This window comes from Myripristis murdjan, chromosome 18, assembly GCF_902150065.1.
Source record: "Myripristis murdjan chromosome 18, fMyrMur1.1, whole genome shotgun sequence".
NCBI classification, from domain to species: Eukaryota; Metazoa; Chordata; class Actinopteri; order Holocentriformes; family Holocentridae; genus Myripristis; species Myripristis murdjan.
Window position 1 is genome coordinate 4,319,665 of NC_043997.1, and position 19,032 is coordinate 4,338,696.

The following is a 19,032-nucleotide window of genomic DNA, read 5'->3' on the forward strand; positions in this document are numbered from 1 at the left end:
AAAAAAAAAAAAAACTGGAAGTCCATCAGCGTTCGTCACTGAGGCCGAACGCTCCGGACGAGGACCAAAAAAATTCTCTGAAATAAGATGTGGTTTTATCGCTCAGGCTTCAAATGTGTGTATGATTATATTTAAAAAAATGCCAATTAAACTGTCCTTAGTCAAAATACGAGTTGTGTTTCTTCCTTTGTAAGAAAAGTGTGAGTGAAAGATGTGTTTCTGCTGAGGGACTGAACATTAATCGATTATCATGTTGATTTATCAGGTAAAAATGACAAACGCTGTCTGAATGCAGCTTCACTGAGATGCCAAGAATGTCTTTTCTCTGTTTGCATTATTATACAATGAATGCTTTACAAACTGAGAAAGTTTGCTTGATTTCTTTAAAAGTACAGAGAAAACCAATGAATGATTTAGCAAAAAAAAAAAACAACAACCTGAAATTAGCCAAAGAATTTGTAAAAATGAAATTGATTAATTAAGTAATTAATTAGTACAAAATTATTAGAAAATGAAGAGGAAAAATGGTAAAGAAAAAACTAATGAAAATGAAAAGAAAACGCCCTAAAAAGTACATATTTAAAATTAATTACCACAAACTAAACCAAAAATTGTAAAATAAATAAATCAATTAATAAATAAAAAAAAGTAAAATGATTAGAAAGTGAACAGAAAAATGGTGAAGAAAAAGCCAACAATAAAATGAACAACCAAACAAAAAAACTACAAAATTACAAGCAAATTATTGGACAATTATCAAAAATTGTATTTAATAAAGGAAACTTTATGTCTAATTACATATTTAAAATTAAATTACTGCCAAACTGCCCTCCAAAAAATTGGAAACAATAACAATAACAGCAACAACAATAATAATAATTCATAAAGGTAAATAAATAAACTGTATTTTGTTCACAGGGTTAAAGAAGGAACCACGTTTTAATTTAATTATACAACCTGTTGTATAATAACCAATAAACTTCCTTGTATCGTTGTAAATGAAACTTTTCAGAATAAGAGCCTGCCTGCTCTTGGGCCTCAAAGGGTTAATACTTTGGGGTTTCTTGGGGACTTCAACGCCAAACAGCATCAAACTGATGGACGTAATTGCCAGTGATGGTCTCACGTGTGTGTGTGTGTGTGTGTGTGTGTGTGTGTGTGTGTGTGTGTGTGTGTGTGTTTGTTGCGTTCCAGCTGAGTTTCAGTCTGATTTTGGTTTTAATGGATAAAAACCAAAATGAAAGTGGACTTGTTGTGACGCTGCTCCCTTCGGCCTCGTCTGGCTCCGCTTCTGCTGGGCTGATGAGCTTAAAGTGGAGGTGATTACTCACAACACACACTCCCCTGTGTGTGTGTGTGTGTGTGTGTGAGAGAGAGTGTTTAATAGAGAGAATGTGTGTTTTCTTGTATCTAGGCTCATTTCCCCAAACATCTCAACAGCAACGTGGAAAGCAGCAAGTTTCTCACTACAGGACAAACTCTCTCTCTCTCTCTCTCTCTCACACACACACACACACACACACACATTAACTGCCCTGAACACACACATGCAGCTGTCATTTCTCCATGAAAGTGAATCGCTGTTCTTCTGTCTCACATGGATGGACTGAATGTTGCATCTGGACCTTCCCTGCTTAATATTTCAAAAAAACTCAAACACTTTCAGCTCCTAAATCAAACAAATTTACACGCAGCGTTTTTAATTTGACTCCTAAAGCTGATTAACACACCGTAATGTGTTTTAATTTCCCCGCAGCAGACACTTTGGAGGAGCAGGAGGCGTATTTTTGGGAAGAAACTACAACTCAACTCAAATCCCCTTCAAGTTTGACACAGGAGGATAACAAGATGACATGGACTGTGTGTGTGTGTGTGTGCGTGTGTGTGTGTGGCCTGTCGTTTTTGCCAAGGGAGGGGCAGCCACCAGCCCTTATCTGGCCCGTACACACACACACACACACACACACACACACACACACACACACACACACTAATGAATTCCCGTTCATTTTTAACCGACCACATTCTCAAGGCTTTAATGTAAGATTGACTGGCTTCCCTCCGTGTGTGTGTGTGTGCGTGTGTGCGTCCAGCAGGTGGGCGTGTGCTAGAGGGAGCACTTTCCCTTCCACCTGAGTGATCACGCATGCGCAGACTCCTCCGGTTGCCACCTCTCTCTCTCTCTCTCTCTCTCTCTCTCTCTCTCTCTCTCTCTCTCTCTCACACTCACTCACTCACACACACACACACACAGATACACGCCGGTGTGTCAGTGAGTGTGCAGGCTGCACGGCGCGCGGTGCGTTTGGGTGTAAAACGGAGAAACGGGAATAAATAAAGGCTATTTTGCAGAAAAATCCGTCATTTCTGAACGGACTTTGGTCGGGGATCTTTGCCGCGCCTGTTCCGCCGCTTCCCCCGGTAAGTTTACACGGATGAACACCGATTTCTCTCTCTTTCTCTTTACGCTTTTCTCTGTTTATTTGTAAATGACAGGCATTTCAGAGAGGCTCGGTCACTTAACCTGCCCTGACATCACATTAGTGTTTGAGTGTTTCCCAGTCGCACCAGGGTTCATTCAAATATCCACCGGAATACTAAAACTGTAGACCGGGTCGGTATCTACACATCTCAACGCTCTCTGTAATATTTCTGCGGTTATTTACGGTGAGTCTGTGGCGCCTAATCACTTTAATTTCTCCACTGCTCAATAACGAGTTTATAATGATCTTATTACGCGTCATTTTTCTGGTGTTGCTATAATATTCCTATAATTTCCCTGTAGTGTGTCTATGGTGCTCAATAGTGATTTTTACATAGACTTTATTGCACATTCCCTGTGTTTACCTCCACTGCTGTATCACCATAACTTCCAATAATCCTATAATACTCCCATAGCAGCTTACAGTTACTTTGCTGGTATTGACATATTATGTCTTACTTTATAGTGATTTTATTTCCGACGATTTTTCAATGACAGAGAATTCCTATAGGGCTTCACAGCGAATCTGTGAATAATAGTGAGTTTATAGCGGCTTTATGGTATGTTTATGGCTATGGTATTCCTATAATATTCCTAGAGTACCTTCCAGCGTGTCTGTGTTTACCCAGGTTGAGTTTATACCGAGTTGATATCCGTTATAATCCAGGATTAGGCTATATTCCTGTGGCTTATAGTTTGGCTGTGGTATTTGTGTATCACTCCTATAATATTTGTAGTTATTCGCCGTTTTGAATAAATATATGTGAGACGCGAATAAATGTGAACAGCAGCTTTTCCCCCCTTTTCACCATAAATACCTACAATATTCCCACAGAGGCTTATAATTAGCGAGCAGCGGCCGGTCGTGGTGTGTCACGTTCTCATGGTATTGCAATAATATTCCTATAATATTCCTGCAGGGATTTGTAGAGAAAACTTCACAAGTGTTTCAGTGGCTATAATATTCCTATAAAATTACCATAGATCTGCAGTTTCTATAATAGAGTGTGTGTCTTCAGGAGGTCGAAGAATAAGGTGAGGTCATAGTAAGATATTTGCAGGAATACAGATATATAAAATATGTAAGTGCAGGCAGGTGGGATGTTTTATTTATTTGAATTTTAATTGATTTGGAAGATGCAGTTTAACATTATTCCGATATACAGAGCATGAAGCTGATGTTTATAGCTGGTTTATAACTTTACAATAGAGTTCAGTTAGAATCAGGCTCAGCTCTGGTTTGCCTTCAGCCAGGACTTTAACCTTTGTTGTAAAAGATTTTATATATCTACATATTTTTTTTATGTTTTATGTTTTAGAAGTGCAGACATTAAATGAGACACAGGAAGTTTCCAGCAGGTTTTTGAAGGCATGAGGATCACCAGTACCTATGGTGTGTGAAGATTTATTAATTTACTCATTTTTGTCCCGCTGAGATTCACACAATGACTTTATGCTTTAGTTCATTCATCTGTTTTCCTGAATTAGAATTTTTTTTTAATTAAAATCGAGCACAAGGAGAAAGTCAGGTGCAGTTCGGTGTTTTGTCCACCGGGGGCAGCACTGAACCCCTGCTAAACAGAGCGGGATATACAGCCGTCAGTGAGGCTAAATGCTGTAAACTGATCCGCACATTTGATTCCAATTTTTTTAAGAATTAAAATCACATTCCCTTCATCTGAGCTCGTAGAGATGTGGAGCTCCTGAACCAGCGGCTGCTCGTTTTCAGCAAAATAAAATAAAATAAAATAAAATAATAAAATAAAATAGACGTCGTCTCACCGGACTTCATACAAAAAATCCGTCACTTTAGAGTTTTGTCGCTCACAGACAAACACTGCACAGTTTGACCTCTGACCTTTCCTGAATCGTCCAGCCGCTCTTATTTTAATAAAATATAAACTCTTTAGCTGTAACCCGTGGTGCATTGATGAGCCTGTGGGAAATTCTAACATCTGGTGTCTCCGTTAGCTTTCACCTGCTGTTTCCTCTGAAAGACAAACAGTTGTGTTATGAGGTGAGTCACAGCTTCCAGAAGATTCTCCCTGCTGTTTCCCCCGTTTGGGATTTTATTTTTTAATTTGTAAACTTCTAAATGAACCAGATGACAGGGTTTTGAGATCAATGTGTCTGAGAGATGTTTACGCTCCGTTTCTGACGAGTCACAGTTTTCTGTCAGGTCCAGTTTTTCAAATGACGCTAAATACTACAGTACCCATGAGCCTCAGCGAGCGGCCGTCACTATGGTGATGGTGAAGACGCCAGGAGAGATGTATTCAGAGATATCAAGGCTGAGGTTATGTTGCATTCAGGAACAAAACAGTAAAAATAAAGTCGACTCAAAGCTCCAAGGCAGAATCTGGAGCTCTGTGAGCGGCTGTTTCTTGAAGCAGTGCATTGTGGGAGTTGTAGTTGACTCCTCTTGTTTGTTTGTCCTGACGATTCCTCAGCAGAGGTTCATGAGTCAGCGCCTCGGAAACTCCTCGATTTAAAATTTGACACGTGGATGTTTTATCCTGATGAGCCGAGCGCCGCGGAGGCCGAGCTTCAGTTTGAGCTCATTCCACAACATTTCATGACACTGTGTTGCACAAAAAAAAAAAAAAAAAAAAAGAGAGGAGAAGAAGAGTGATGGTTTGGCTGATGCACGTGGAAAGAATTTGCAAAATTACACGCTGCTGCATGAACTGTGTGATCGAATTTGCATCAGGAAGCGCTGCAGCGCCGCAGGGCCAAGAGGAAACGTTCAGCAGGTCAGCTGGTTCAGTCTGACCTGCTGACCCACCTGGACCCTGAACGCACCGCCACGGGCCGCGCCGAGCAGCAGGCTGACGGTCTCATTCTCTGTCTGTCTGTCTCTCCATCATGCATGTCTGTCTCTTCCCTGTTTCAGTTCAGTGCATTTTAAAGGTGCATTACACAGAATTGCCAAGTAAATTTTCGATCAAGGGCGGTCAGACTTCGTTCAAATGAGACCTTCACTGGTGCCAGATTTCTTTTTTTTTTTTTTTTTTTGAGTCAACACGTCAATATTTAGGCTACTTTCTGATTTATTATTTTACATCAATCAGTTTGTGGCCAACCAATCAGTGAGAAACGGCAAACTGCATGTTGGCTCGTGAAAATTTAAAGCAGACAGGTTTGACATTTTCCTCCCAGAAGAAAATAAAATAACTCCTTTTTCCATATTTTCTTGAAAAATTCTACATCTTACGTCAATATTTTGCTTTTTTGACAGCAGCTTTGATAAACTAACAAAACACATAAAATTTCAGTGCAGCAACTCACACCTTTTACTGCAGGACGCTAATTGATTTATCATAATTTAGCATTAATCATTAATTTATCAGTTTAGCACAGAAACCATCTTATTGTGCCTGTTATACTTAGTTGATAGTGACTGAGTGAAAATATTTCAATTAAAAATAATATTTAAAAAAAAAAATTAGCATGTAGTTTATCAGTGAGTCCTTTTGGGAACGAGAACCATTCGGACTCAACCGTCAGATTTGATGCTGAGGACCCTGAACGCACCGCCACATTCTGCACAGGCGGACGTTTACTGACTGTGTCGCTCTCTGTCTCTCGGTACAGTTTAAAGGTGCATTACACAAAACTGCCCAGGGTCCACTGAAGTGCTGACCGTTCAGAGTAAACTGGCAAAAACAACAACAACAACAACAACAACAACAAACAAACAAAACATCAAATTTAGTGCTTATTCTACTTTTTTGTCAATTCTGTGTAATGCACCTTTAATAAGACTTCATTTCCATGGCTGTTTATTAAAAATGCTGTTGAAGCGAGAACAGAAAATGCCCCTTCTCTCTCTCTCTCTCTTTCTCTCTGTCTTTCATTTTTACTTGTCAAATTCTTTCTTCCTTCCTTCTTTTCTGTCTGTTGCCATGGTAACCGCGGGGACAAGCGATGCTCAGACGGACGACTTAGGTCAACTTGACCCTCATAAACTTTCTTCCCTCAGCTTCATTAGTTTGAAAAAAAAAAAAAAAAAACCTCCACTGAACTCCAGAGAGGATTTAATGGAGGTTCTGGCACTTTTTAAAAAACTTTTTTTTTTTTTTTTTTTGGCAAAACTGAAATGAAACTCTGTTAACAGAAAAATGACGTGTTTTTCATGCTAATTCGGTTTGGGAACGGCTTGCAGGGTTTTTCCAGAGCAGCGTCAATGTGGGGGGTCCTGAGCTGAGCACCCCACCTCTCCCGAAAATCACCCTCTGCTGCACGCACACACACACACACACTCAGACACACACACACACACACACACTCACACACACACACATTTGTTTACGATTGTTTGTCCGGTAAATAAGGCTCCTCAGGGAATTTAACTGGGGTTTCCATGGTGAGTGAGTGTGTATGTGAGTGTGTGGGTGTGTGCACTGGCTGAACAGTGACAGCCTCACACTCTACCCACACACACACACACACACACACACACACACTCGATATCTGCGTGTGGGTGTTGTGCAGGTTGAGTGTGTTGGTGCATGCAGGTGAAGTGGCTGCTGGAGCCGCCGGGCGTGTCGCCTCACGTGGACGAGCCTCCAGCGGATCTGAAGCGGCTCCACTCGCTGATCTGCTCCCTGCTGAGCGCAGCGCTCCGCTCGCTAAGCTGCAGGAACCCAAAAAACACACACACACACACACACACACACCGTGAGGATGTTCAGAGAGAAACTTTGAAAAATCCTCCTGTGAGTCACATGTCACTTTCTCTCTCTCTCACGAAGCCGATTAGCCGTCTGCCTCGGTTTTAATTTAGCCGGCAGCCCAGTCGCCGTGTCGCCATCTGACGGCTAATTAGCTGATTAACAGTGTCTGTCAGTGGATGATGTGCGAGTGTGTAACAGGCAGACTGACAGCCGCAGATCCATGCAGGAACGTTCCAGGTGTTCTAAATGTTCTAAGTGAAAGTTTGCTCTGATACAGGAGCCTTCGGTGGTCTTTGGTTGTGGGCCTGTTGGCTGTTAACCTGAGAATGTATCAATCCTCCTCTGTTCCCGGGTTCTATATTTCCAGGATCCCATGTTCCCAAAGTCCCCGGTTCTCAGGGTCCTATATTTCAAGGGTCCTATGTTCCCAGGGTCCTAAATTCCCTGGGTCCTATGGTGCAAGGGTCCTATGTTCCCAGGGTCCTATCGTCCAAGGGTCCTATGTTCCCAGGGTCCTAAATTCCCTGGGTCCTATGGTGCAAGGGTCCTATGTTCCCAGGGTCCTATCGTCCAAGGGTCCTATGTTCCCTGGGTCCTGTATTTCCAGGATCCCATGTTCCCAAAGTCCCAAGTGCTCAAGGTTCTATATTTCAAAAATCCTATTTTCTTAGGGTTCCAAGTTCCCAGGGTGCTGAGTTCCCAGGGTCCTAAATTCCCTGGGTCCTATGATCCCTGGGTCTTATATTTCCAGGATCCCATGTTCCCAAAGTCCCAAGTGATCAAGGTTCTATATTTCAAGGATCCTATGTTCTTAGGGTTCCAAGTTCCCAGGGTCCTAAATTCTCAGGGTGTTTTTTTTTCCCAGGGTCCTTTGTTCCCAGAGTCCTTAATTCCCAGGGTCCCATGTTCCCCAGGTCCTATGGTCCAAGGGTCCTTTTCTTCCCACTGTCCTAGGTTCCCATGGTTCTATGTCCCCATGCTCCTCTGTTCCCAACATCCTATGTTCCAAGGGTCCTATATTTCCAGGATCCTATGTTCTTAGGGTCCAGAGTTCCCAGGGCCCTGTGTTCCCATGTTTGCTCCTCCTCCTCCAAATTGTATTGTATCTCCTTTATCTGCACATTTACCTACACAAATCATTACCTTGCTAACAGAAGGCCACCACAGTGAACACACAGTAAACACGTGGCTGGCTGTTGGCTGATCTGCTGTCAGTTTAGAATCGTTCTGGCTGCTGCTGGCTCGCAGCGAGGGTATCCGTTTCTTTGTCTGATCTGTTCTCTGTGTTCATGACAACAAACGTATTAAGAGGAGGAGAATCAGTGCATCTCATCATAGGTGGCTATTACTACTTTGATGTTAATGGTTTGTCTTTTAAAAACACACCTATTATGTTCATTTTGTTAAAAAATGTGAGAATTTGTTTTTTCATATACGATCAAACATTTCATAAATGTCATAAATTACTTTGAAGGAATACGGAAAATCCCATTTATTGATCTGAAGTTTTAAAAAGGCTGATGAATCAGAGACAAACGATGGAAGGACTGCAGCAGAATAATAATATTAAAATGTTAGGTAACATGAGCAGCGATAGCCACCATGTCTGAAGAGAAAGACGAAGACCAAGTCAAAGTCCATCAGCAGCAGAAAGACGTCACAGTGAAGCAGGACCGACTCGGCTGGCAGAGACAAAACATTCCAGCTCCTCCAGCCGAGGCTGGAAACTATCTGAGCTAAACCTCAGTGACGACTGGTAGGGATTAGGATGCTCTGTGTGTGTGTGTGTGTGTGTGTGTGTGTGCCATGGTCTGAGGTCAGTGGAGCTAATAATGTGTTTTAGTGTTTCAGGACAGGATCTGTGCTGCAGTTTGCTCATTCTCTTCGCTTCAGAAAAACCCCCAAATTTTCATCTCTTCTTCTCATCTCTGATCCAGATGTGGAGTTTTGGGCTAAGTTATTTTGGGCAACCAGGGTTCATTAATTTTGTTCAAATGAACTGTGAGGTAACTGCCTGTGTGACAATAAGAACTGGGTTGAAATAATTTGGCTTCACTGAAAATGAGTATTGGAGTATTTACATTCAGTATGTGACTCCTCAGAGAGAAAGTGTAAACGTGTGTAAACGTTTTGCAGACGCATCTTAGGTTCCAGTGTCCTAAATGTCCCCAGTGTCCTACTTCCCCAGGTCCTAGGTTCCCAGGGTCCTATGTTCCTAGGGTCCTAGCTTCCCAGGGTCCTAGGCTGCCAGGGTCCTAGATTCAGGTCCTAGGTTCCCAGGGTCCTAAGTTCCCAGTGTCCTATGTTCCTAGGGTCTTCCCAGGATCCTAAGTTACCAGGGTACCATGTTCTCAGTGTCCTAGATTCAGGTCCTATGTTCCCAGGGTCCTAAATGTTCCCAGTGTCCTACTTCCCCAGGTCCTATGTTCCCGGGTTCCTATGTTCCTAGGGTCCTAAGTTCCCAGTGTCCTATGTTTCCAGGGTCCTATGTTCCCAAGGTCCTAGGTTCCCAGGGTCCTAAGTTCCCAGTGTCCTATGTTCCTAGGGTCTTAAGTTCCCAGGATCCTAAGTTACCAGGGTACTTTGTTCTCAGTGTCCTAGATTCAGGTCCTATGTTCCCAGGGTCCTAGGCTCCCAGGGTCCTAACTTGCCAGAGTCCTAGGTTCAGGTTCTACGTTCAGTGACCTATGTTCCTTAAGGTCCTAGGTTCCCTGGGTCCTAACTTGCCAGGGTCCTATGTTCCCAGTGTCCAAGCTGATTCCTTAACCCAGGGCTAACCCCAGGTTAATATGTGCGAGTGTGAATCGAGGCTAACCTAAACCGAGGGCTGCAGCGATAAGGAACCCAAATATGAACCTGAAGCCATTCACTTATATCTTTGAAAAAAAATCTACTAATCTTACTACATTACCTCAAAAGCTCAGAAAGACCAGACGAGAGGCCAAAGACCAGAAAAAAACAAGAAAATTACCTAAAAATGAGAAGAATATTTCCAAAAACTATATTAAAAAGTCCAGAAAAATAGCAAAATCAATCGCAAACATACTACCAAAAACTTGCTCTTTGCGGTTCTGCACTCTGTACAGACGTTCCTCCATCATCTCAGCAACTCGACGCAGGTTTATCATGTAAAGTTCTTTAGTGCGCTCACATCATTGAAATGTGGCATGAAAACTAACTTTCAGGTGTGAGACGGCCCTCAGACCGAGTGAGCGGCAGGTGCCAGGCAGCGAGCGCAGGTTTCATTTTTTTACTCGAAACTTTTCTGTTCTGACCTGAAAACTTCCATCACGGCAGGAATTAGAAACGTCTGTTCCCGTCCAGGGAGAGTGTTCAACCTGCAGCCTGACATCACACACACGGTTTCATTAATCAGCTGTGATATAAAGCCTGTCACACAGCGTGAGTCATCACCCTGCGAGTGTGTGTGCGTGTGTGTGTATGTGTGTGTGTCTGTGTGAGAAGAGAGAGAGAAAGAGGAGAGGTCAAATGAATTTGCAGTGTAAATATTTGCCAGTGCATTATTCTCTCAAACAGGTTTGGAGCAGTGTGTGTGTGTGCGTGTGTGTGTGTGTGTGTGTGTGTGTGTGGTGTGACTTTTCAGTTTCAGCGGCGGCCATGTTGGCCCCACAGTCGCTGCTTGTGGTCATTGTCATAGCAACCGGTGACTCAGAGTGCGATGGCTGATCGGTAGATTGTTGCCGTGGTGACGGGATGCGGGACACGAATCCCATTCCCACTGCCAGTCGCAACCACAGGGTGTGTGTGTGTGTGTGTGTGTGTGAAGGCATAATGTTCTTACTTCTTAGTGACAATTGGAATAAAAACTGATAATTCAGACTTTTTTAAATTATATATGCATTCTTTTTATTTGCATACATTATTAAATGAATTTTAATTTAATTTAATTTTTATTTTGTTTCATGTCCTCCTTTGTGCTTCATCCTGCTGGGCTTCTTGTTGCGGACGCTCTCATCTTTCACAAGCTGTCACTTCAGTTTCCCTCTGAGATCTCCCTCTCTCTCTCTCTCTCTCTCTCTCTCTCCCTCTCTCTCTCTATCTCTCTCTCTCTCTCTCTCATCCCTCTCTCTCAGTATCGAGGTCAGGGCCGGCAGTGTGGGAATGTGGAGCAAAAGCAAAGGATGGGTGGATGAATGAGTGGATGGATCATAACTGGGTCGGCTGAGAAAAGCAAACTGACAAGCCCACACACACACACACACACACACACACATACACACACACACACACACACACACAGCACAGCTCAGAGGAATCAAACTTTCTACTGTCAGAACGCTTAAGTTTGCATCAACACAACTTCCCATCATGCAGCAGGAGAGACTTGAGTTTATTTGATCCATAAAGAAAAAAAAAAAACATGCACAACATCTCATTATTACAGCGGCGTCTCAGGGGAGGCCGGGGATAATCTGAGAAAAAAGTCAGAATTTTCAAGATTAAAGTCGTAAATTTATGAGAAAAAAGATTTGGATATTCTCTGAGGTTACAGTGGTAATATACAAGAAAAAAAACTCAAAAACGTCCTAGAAAAAACTCAAAATTCTGAGATTATAAAGTCAAAAATGTGTGAAAAAACTCAGAAATTCTTAGATTAAAGCCAGAAATTTACAAGAAAAAAAAATGTAGATATTCTCAGAGTTTAAAGTGGCAAATTTACTAGAAAATCTCAAGAATTTGCGAGAAAAAAACTCAGAAATTCTGGGATTAAAGTCATACATTTATGAGAAAAAAAAACTCACCATTTTCTCCTAAATTTGTGAGTTTATAATCTCAATTTTTTTTTTTTTTCTCCTAAAGTTGTGATTTTTTTTCTCATAAATTTACGACTTCAGTCTTGGAAACTCTGAGATTTTTGCTCGAAATATCAGCGAGGATATTCGCCGTCTGCTGCGTGAAACTGCCACAACTAAAAAAAATGGACGACAGATTTCATATCTACCTAAAGTTACCGGCTTAACTATGAAATAAACTAACAAATATGAAAACCAAAAAAAAAAAAAAAAAATCGGTATAATTTTATTTTAGTTATTTTGTAGACTCGTACAGTTTCAGATTGTCTTCCTTTTTTTTTTTTTGTAAAGCCTTGTTTTTATTTTTATTTCAGTTCACGGCGTCCAGCTGACAGCAGGTAGATCTAATCTGAGGTTTTCATTCCTCTGATTCTTACATTTTCGTCTCGTTTTTATTTGATGAAAAAAAAAAACATCCTGATGTGTCTTCAAAGTTTTTCTCAGTGAAGGTTCTGTTTCCTCTCTTTTCCATCCCAGAAAACGCTCAGATTCCTTTTTTGTCGTAGTTTTAATCAACAAATCGAACGCTGACGGTCGCCTTTTGCTAAAATTCAAACTTTGTCGCTGCTGCAATGCATTCTGGTCCATTGAGGCTGCAGCGGCTTTAGAGGGAAGGAAACACACACACACACACACACACACACACACACACACACACACACACACACACACACACACAAACACGGTGACCCTGATTTTGTTGCCTGCCAAGTAAACAAACTGCCATTGTTTTTAAGCCAGTCTGTTGCCATGGCGATCAGCGGTGCTGTGACCAGTTGCCAGGGTAGCACATGGCAGCTCCGGCCCTGGCATCTAACACACACACACACACACACACACACACACACACACACACACACACACGCACACACACACACAAACCCCATTAACAACACACACATACACAGATGGGCTAAATAGAAACACTGAAAAAGACCCAAATATAGCATGCACGAGCACACACACACACACACACACACACACACACACACACACACACACACACACACACACTCAGAGTCTCATTGGCAGTGTTTGATATCACATGAATACAGACGCTGCTCCTCTGCTCTCAGTAAACTGCTGCTCTGCACCTGCCACCAGACTCCATTTAAATTTTTCGTATTTTTAGGTTTCTTTGCGTTTCGGCAAACAAACACAATTTGCAGAAGACGACCAGCGGCGTTTCCTGAAACACCAGAGTCCACCGCCAAATTCTGCTCAACACACGATCCACTGAATCATATTGATAATAAATAATAACACAAATAATACAAATAATATAACTGAAGAATGGGGAGGGTCTATGGACTGCTTCCTATCTGGGATGAAACAGGGGACTGGTGGAGACTGACCATGTGTCTTTGTATTGTAAGACTCATAACACATCCATGCTGTTGACACTGGGATCCAACACAGCGCCACCAACAGGCCAAAGCTCCCAGCAGTGACGCCTGACATCACACATTAAAAAAAAAAAACCAAAAAAAAAAAACCATCTCTCCGGTCACTGTTGACTGGTTCAAATTAAAAGCCGACTTTTAGAGCTGATATTTTAAAGTTATTATTGTAAATTCAAATTTAGATTAAAATGAAGAGTTAAAAACATTTTAAACTGAAATAAAAAATAAAGGTGAAAACGAGAAACTGAAAGTGAACTAAAACTGTTTTTACGTCTTGGAAAATTAAAATATACAAATGTACAGTTCAACACACACACACACATGTTCTTGTTCTCCTTTGCTGTTTCCAGTGTAAATGTGTGTGTGTGAGAAATAACAGTCACACACACACTCTCTCACTCACACAGATGCTGAGCAGAGCAGGTAGTTAGAGCGATTAGGTTGGTAAGTTTGATGGGGAGAAATCAGGCTATCAAACACAGATACGTGAGAGTGAGTTACGTAACACCACACACACACACACACACACACACACGTCAGGCAGAATCCCCTGTGCGAAGTTGAAGTTGCATGTCAAGATATATACGCTTCCTGGTGATGAATTAAAGATGAACACGTGTGTGTGTGTGTGTGTGTGTGTGTGTGTGTGTGTGTGTGTGTGTGTGTGTGTGTGTGCGTGTGTGTGTGTGTGTGTTAAATAAGTCACCAGTGCAGGGATTTCCTCCTCTGTCACGTGAACTTCCTGTTGCACGAAGAGGAAGCAGCTGCTCACCTGTTCACCTGTGCAAGGAAGCCTCCCTCCCCTGCAGTGTCTCACACACACACACACACACACACACACACACACACACTGACACACACACACTGTCACACACACACGCGTTACCATTGTCTGCCCACCCAAGAATAGTTTGACCCATATCTGACTGCAGTAGAAGTAGAAGTACTGTTCCTCTGCTGGTATGTGACTGCAGTAGAAGTAGAAGTACTGTTCCTCTGCTGGTATGTGACTGCAGTAGAAGTAGAAGTAGTGTTCCTCTGCTGGTATGTGACTGCAGTAGAAGTAGAAGTACTGTTCCTCTGCTGGTATGTGACTGCAGTAGAAGTAGTGCAGTAAAAATGTCCTGCAGTAAAAGTCCAAAGTGTCTCATGTCAAATGTCCTGGCAGTAAAAGTGACTGAGCTCCTTTTTCCAAACAGTAACTGTGTTAGCTGGGATCTTTTCCATGCAGTTAGAAAAGGAGGAGAGAACACGCTGCACACTGCATGCTTTTAAAGGGACGTTACACTAAAACTGAAGGGAGGACCCTGTAGACTTGAGTCTAAATGGTCCTTGCTGCAGTTTTTCAAGCTGCAGCTTTTATTGTGAAATTTTGAAATGACAAAAGCAGAAGCAGGTTCCTCTTCTCATCTTTTCTGACTGAGCTTTTATTGTGAAAGGTTCCACAGGCTATTCTCTGTAATGGATCTGATTTGAAAAGAAGTGAAGGACAAAACTGACTTTAAAAAACAATACAACAGTTTTTTATATGTAATTTTTATTTTTATTTTTATTTACTTTTTCTTTATCCCCCTTGCCCCTTTTCCTTCAAGAGGTCCTTTTTTCCTCTTGCCAGGCCGTCATTGTAAATAAGAATGTGTTCTTAACCCTATAAAGCCATTTGTATTATATGTGATACACATTTTCAATTCTGTTTTTCGTTTTCAGTTTAATCAATACTTGACCAAAATACTGTTGTATACCTTTGAACACTTCCCCTGTTCACCCTGGACCATACCATTGGCACTTCAAGTACATATCATATATCATACACCAGAAAGGCCGTGTAAGAACATATTTTTTGAATTTTTTTTAATATATATATTTTGTTATAGGACTAAATAAAGGGTTCAGATTCAAAAAATTGGAATTTTCTGCCAATTCTTTCATAGTTCAGGCTTTATAGGGTTAATTGACCTGCCTGGTTAAATAAAGGTTAAATAAATAAAATAAATAAATAAATTTAGTGTTTTTTGTGTTTTTGTGGTTTTTTTTTTTTGTTTTTTTTTGTGGTCAAGGATCGTGACAGAAACGTCTCGGTTTGTTCAAAGCAGGAATGCTGCAGAGTCAACACACCGACTGTTTAACCAGCGTTACACAATCGTATGAATGTTTAATGAACATTAATTTGTTAACACGGGACGCTTTTTAAACACAGTCACACGCCGAGCCCCCTCAGCGTGACGGGACGGAAACAAATGGCGGCCTGGAGTTTTCTGATCACTAATTTCTTGTTAATCCAGGGATTTGTTTTGTCATGCTGTGGAGCCCCAAGTTGACTCAAAACAGTCATTCATACTTTTTGTACTGTGACAATTTCTAGTGACTTTAATTCATTGTGAATTTAACCCTTTGAAACCTGAGCAAATTCATTTTTTATTTGTCGCAAAAATTTGAAAACGAAATTAAAAAATTAAAGTAAATAAAATAAATAAATAAATATATACATTTAAATTTAAATTAAAATTTAAAAACAGCAAAATTATCAGAAATGAGCGTCAATATCTGGATTTGTTTTTATTAAATTGATGTATTTAAAGGTCAGATCGGAGTTGCTGGATCAGATTTCTTGTGTTTAACAAGCATCTAAACTGTTCCTCCTTTTTACTGAGGACCTCCTGTGAGCCTCTCATGGACCCCTGGGGGTCCCGGAGCCTCACTTTGAGAGACACTCCCTCCTCTGTGATTTTGTCGAAACTGATTTCTCCATTTGGTTTCTGTTTTATTCTCTGTTTTCCTCCAGCTCTGACCTCTGACCTCTGGACGCTCTCCGCTGTTTCCGTGACGATGACCTGCGTCCATCATCGTCATCATCATCATCATCATCATCACACTCCCTCCTGTCACCATGGCAACCCTGCTCAGTGAAGCTCTCGCCTCCCCCCCTCCGCCGCGGCGATGCACGTGATGGGCAGCGTCTCCCCGGCCAATGACAGAGAGGTGTTCCAGGAAGAGGGCGGGGCCGTCGCCGCCCCCATGTCTCCGCCTTCTCCCTCTTCCAGATTCCACGTCGCCGAGGGCAACCGGGCCACACCTGCGACCCCTGGCCCCCCGCCCCCTCCTCCTCCTCCCGCTCCTCCTCCCCCTCCCCCTCCTCCTCCGCCCCTGGCCCCGGGCCTGGGAGACCCCGGGGGAGGCCTGATGAGGAAGAAGAGGGTGAGGAGCTTTTTCTGGAAGACCATCCCAGAGGACCAGGTGAGCCACACCCACATAAAACACATCTTTAGTCTTCGTCTTATTCTCTTGCATACTTATTATTATTATGTATTCCAGACAAATTTCAATGCGCTACTCCACCTGCAGGTTTCGCCCTCCCCACCCCCACCCCCCATCCCCCCACACTAAATATGAAAAACATGCAGCCTGACTCTGAGAAGTGTGCTGTCACTTTTATAAGCAATCTGACTTACTAAATTTTTGCAATTCTAGTTAAAGCCAAATATTGGCCCATTCGCAGTGAATGGGCAATTTTTTGTCAGGCTCTACGTTGCACAGATTTTGTGTCACGTACAAATGAAAATACGAAAAATGTGCGTCTTGCGGAGGAGAAGTGGGGTGTCAATTTTCAAAGCGATCGGACTTACCGTCCTAAACACCCAACCAGAAGCCTGGAAACCACCCCAAAAACCCTAGCAACCACACTGTAACACCCACAGATACCATAGCAATCAGGAACACACTAGCAACTGCCCAGCAACCACCCACAACACCATAGCAACCGCATAGCAACACCCCCATACCATAACAACCACCCTAGTCACATCTTAGTAACCATCAGGAACACCATAGAAACCTTGAAGCCCCCTAGTAACCATCTCAAGCACCCTCGCAACAGCCTAGCAATACCTCAAATACCCTAGCAACTGCTTAGCAACCACCTAGCAAACACCTTGAACACCCTAGCAACTGCCCTGAAACTCCCTAGCAACCACCCCAAAAACCCTAGCAACCACATTGCAACACCCCCATATCCCATAGCAATCGCCATCAAGAACACACTAGCAACTGCCCAGCAACCACCCACAACACCATAGCAACCGCATAGCAACGCCCCAGATACCATAACAACTGCCTAGCCACAGCTTAGCAACCACCAGGAACACCATAGCAATCGTCTTGAAGCCCCCTAGCAACCATCTCAAACACACTAGCAACAGCCTACAATACCCCCAAATACCCTAGCAACTATTTAGCAACCACCTAGCAACCACCTTGAACACCCTTGCAGCTGCCTTGAAACTCCCTAGCAACCACCCTGAACACCCTAGAAACCACTTTGCAACTCCTTAGTAACCATCAGGAAAATCATAGGGACTGAGTAGCGAACGCATAGCAGCGTGCTAGCAGCTACCAGGAAGACCATAACAACCACCTAGAGCACCATAGCAACAATTTAGCAAAATATATCAAATCCACAACCAGAAATGACAGCAAATAGACAACCGGAAACAACAGAGGACATTGATGTGTGTGTGTGTGTGTGTGTGCGTGCGTGTGTGTGTGTGTGTGTGCGTGTGTGTGTGTGTGCAGGTGCGGGGGCGGGCCAACCTGTGGACTCAGGGTCAGGTGCAGCAGCAGCGCTTCCAGATCGACGTGCAGACCATCGAGGAGCTGTTCGGCCACAACGACTGTCAATCAAAAGCTGGGGCCCCGCCCACCAGGGGGGGCAAGACCCGCGGCTCCTTCAGGGAAAACAGGGACGAGGTGTGTGTGTGTGTGTGTGTGTGTGTGTGTGTGTGTGTGTGTGACATGCGGGCTGGCGTGTGCTGCTGTTTGCTGAAGGTGTGTCCGGCACTTTCCACTTGTGCTGCGTTACCCAACACTGACAGCCATTCATCTCTACCTCGCTCTCCCTCTCTCTCTCTCTCTCTCTCTCTGTCTCTCTCTCTCTCTCGCTCTCTCTCTCTCTCGCTCAGGTCTCCATTCTGGACTCGAAGCGAGGGATGAACGTTGGGATTTTCCTCAAACAGTTCAAGAGGTGAGCCTTGCCATGTGACCTTAACCACATACACACACACACACACACACACACACACACACACACGTGCATACCAGGGTAAAATTATAATATCTTCAAAAGTGCCCTAAAAATACCCATAAAATTAAAAATTACAAAGAAAAAAAAATGCCCACCGATAGTTAGAAATGAGCTTTTTTGCATTTCAGATAATTTCCAGAAATTATTCCTTGAAATTCCTTTGAATTCCTTAAATTCTCTTTTCTGCCCGTGCTGTGTGTTTTTCCAATAACAACACAAGCAGGTTTGCAGCAGGAAGCAGCAAAATGACAAGACAAGCAACACAAACCCATGTAGCAATAAATCAATAAATCAATGAATCAATAAAGACATAAATACCTGAATAAATAAATAAAACATTTAATTGACGGTATAAAGCTCAGCAGGATGACAGAGACAAGCTAAAATGGACTTTAGTGCTGCAAAGTGAAGATTTATTTACCAAAATATAATGCAGTTAGATTGTTTTATGTACAAATCTGAGTATATTTTACATTTTTGATAAAACTGACCACGAAAAAAGACTGAAATTCCTTAAAAAAAAAACAAAAAAAAAAACAGATGAAGTGGCTGAAATGCCCCTGAGGACTGGTTTGTCTCT

General features: G+C 42.5%; 1 protein-coding gene across 2 annotated transcripts in view; it reads left to right on the forward strand.

Annotated features, from left to right (window-relative positions):
- The first annotated feature begins 2,239 nt into the window (after positions 1-2,239).
- LOC115376390 (FH2 domain-containing protein 1-like) overlaps positions 2,240-19,032 on the forward strand; it is a 41,022-nt gene continuing 24,229 nt past the window's right edge. Inside the window, exons 1-6 of one of the 2 annotated variants that reach the window (XM_030075941.1) lie at positions 2,240-2,421; positions 3,716-3,720; positions 4,253-4,254; positions 16,158-16,609; positions 17,945-18,118; positions 18,331-18,392. In XM_030075941.1, coding sequence (XP_029931801.1) covers positions 16,313-16,609; positions 17,945-18,118; positions 18,331-18,392 — 533 coding nt within the window. In that variant the 5' untranslated portion in view covers positions 2,240-2,421; positions 3,716-3,720; positions 4,253-4,254; positions 16,158-16,312. The remainder of the gene's footprint in view (positions 2,422-3,715; positions 3,721-4,252; positions 4,255-16,157; positions 16,610-17,944; positions 18,119-18,330; positions 18,393-19,032) is intronic. The other variant, XM_030075940.1, reaches the window with a different exon arrangement.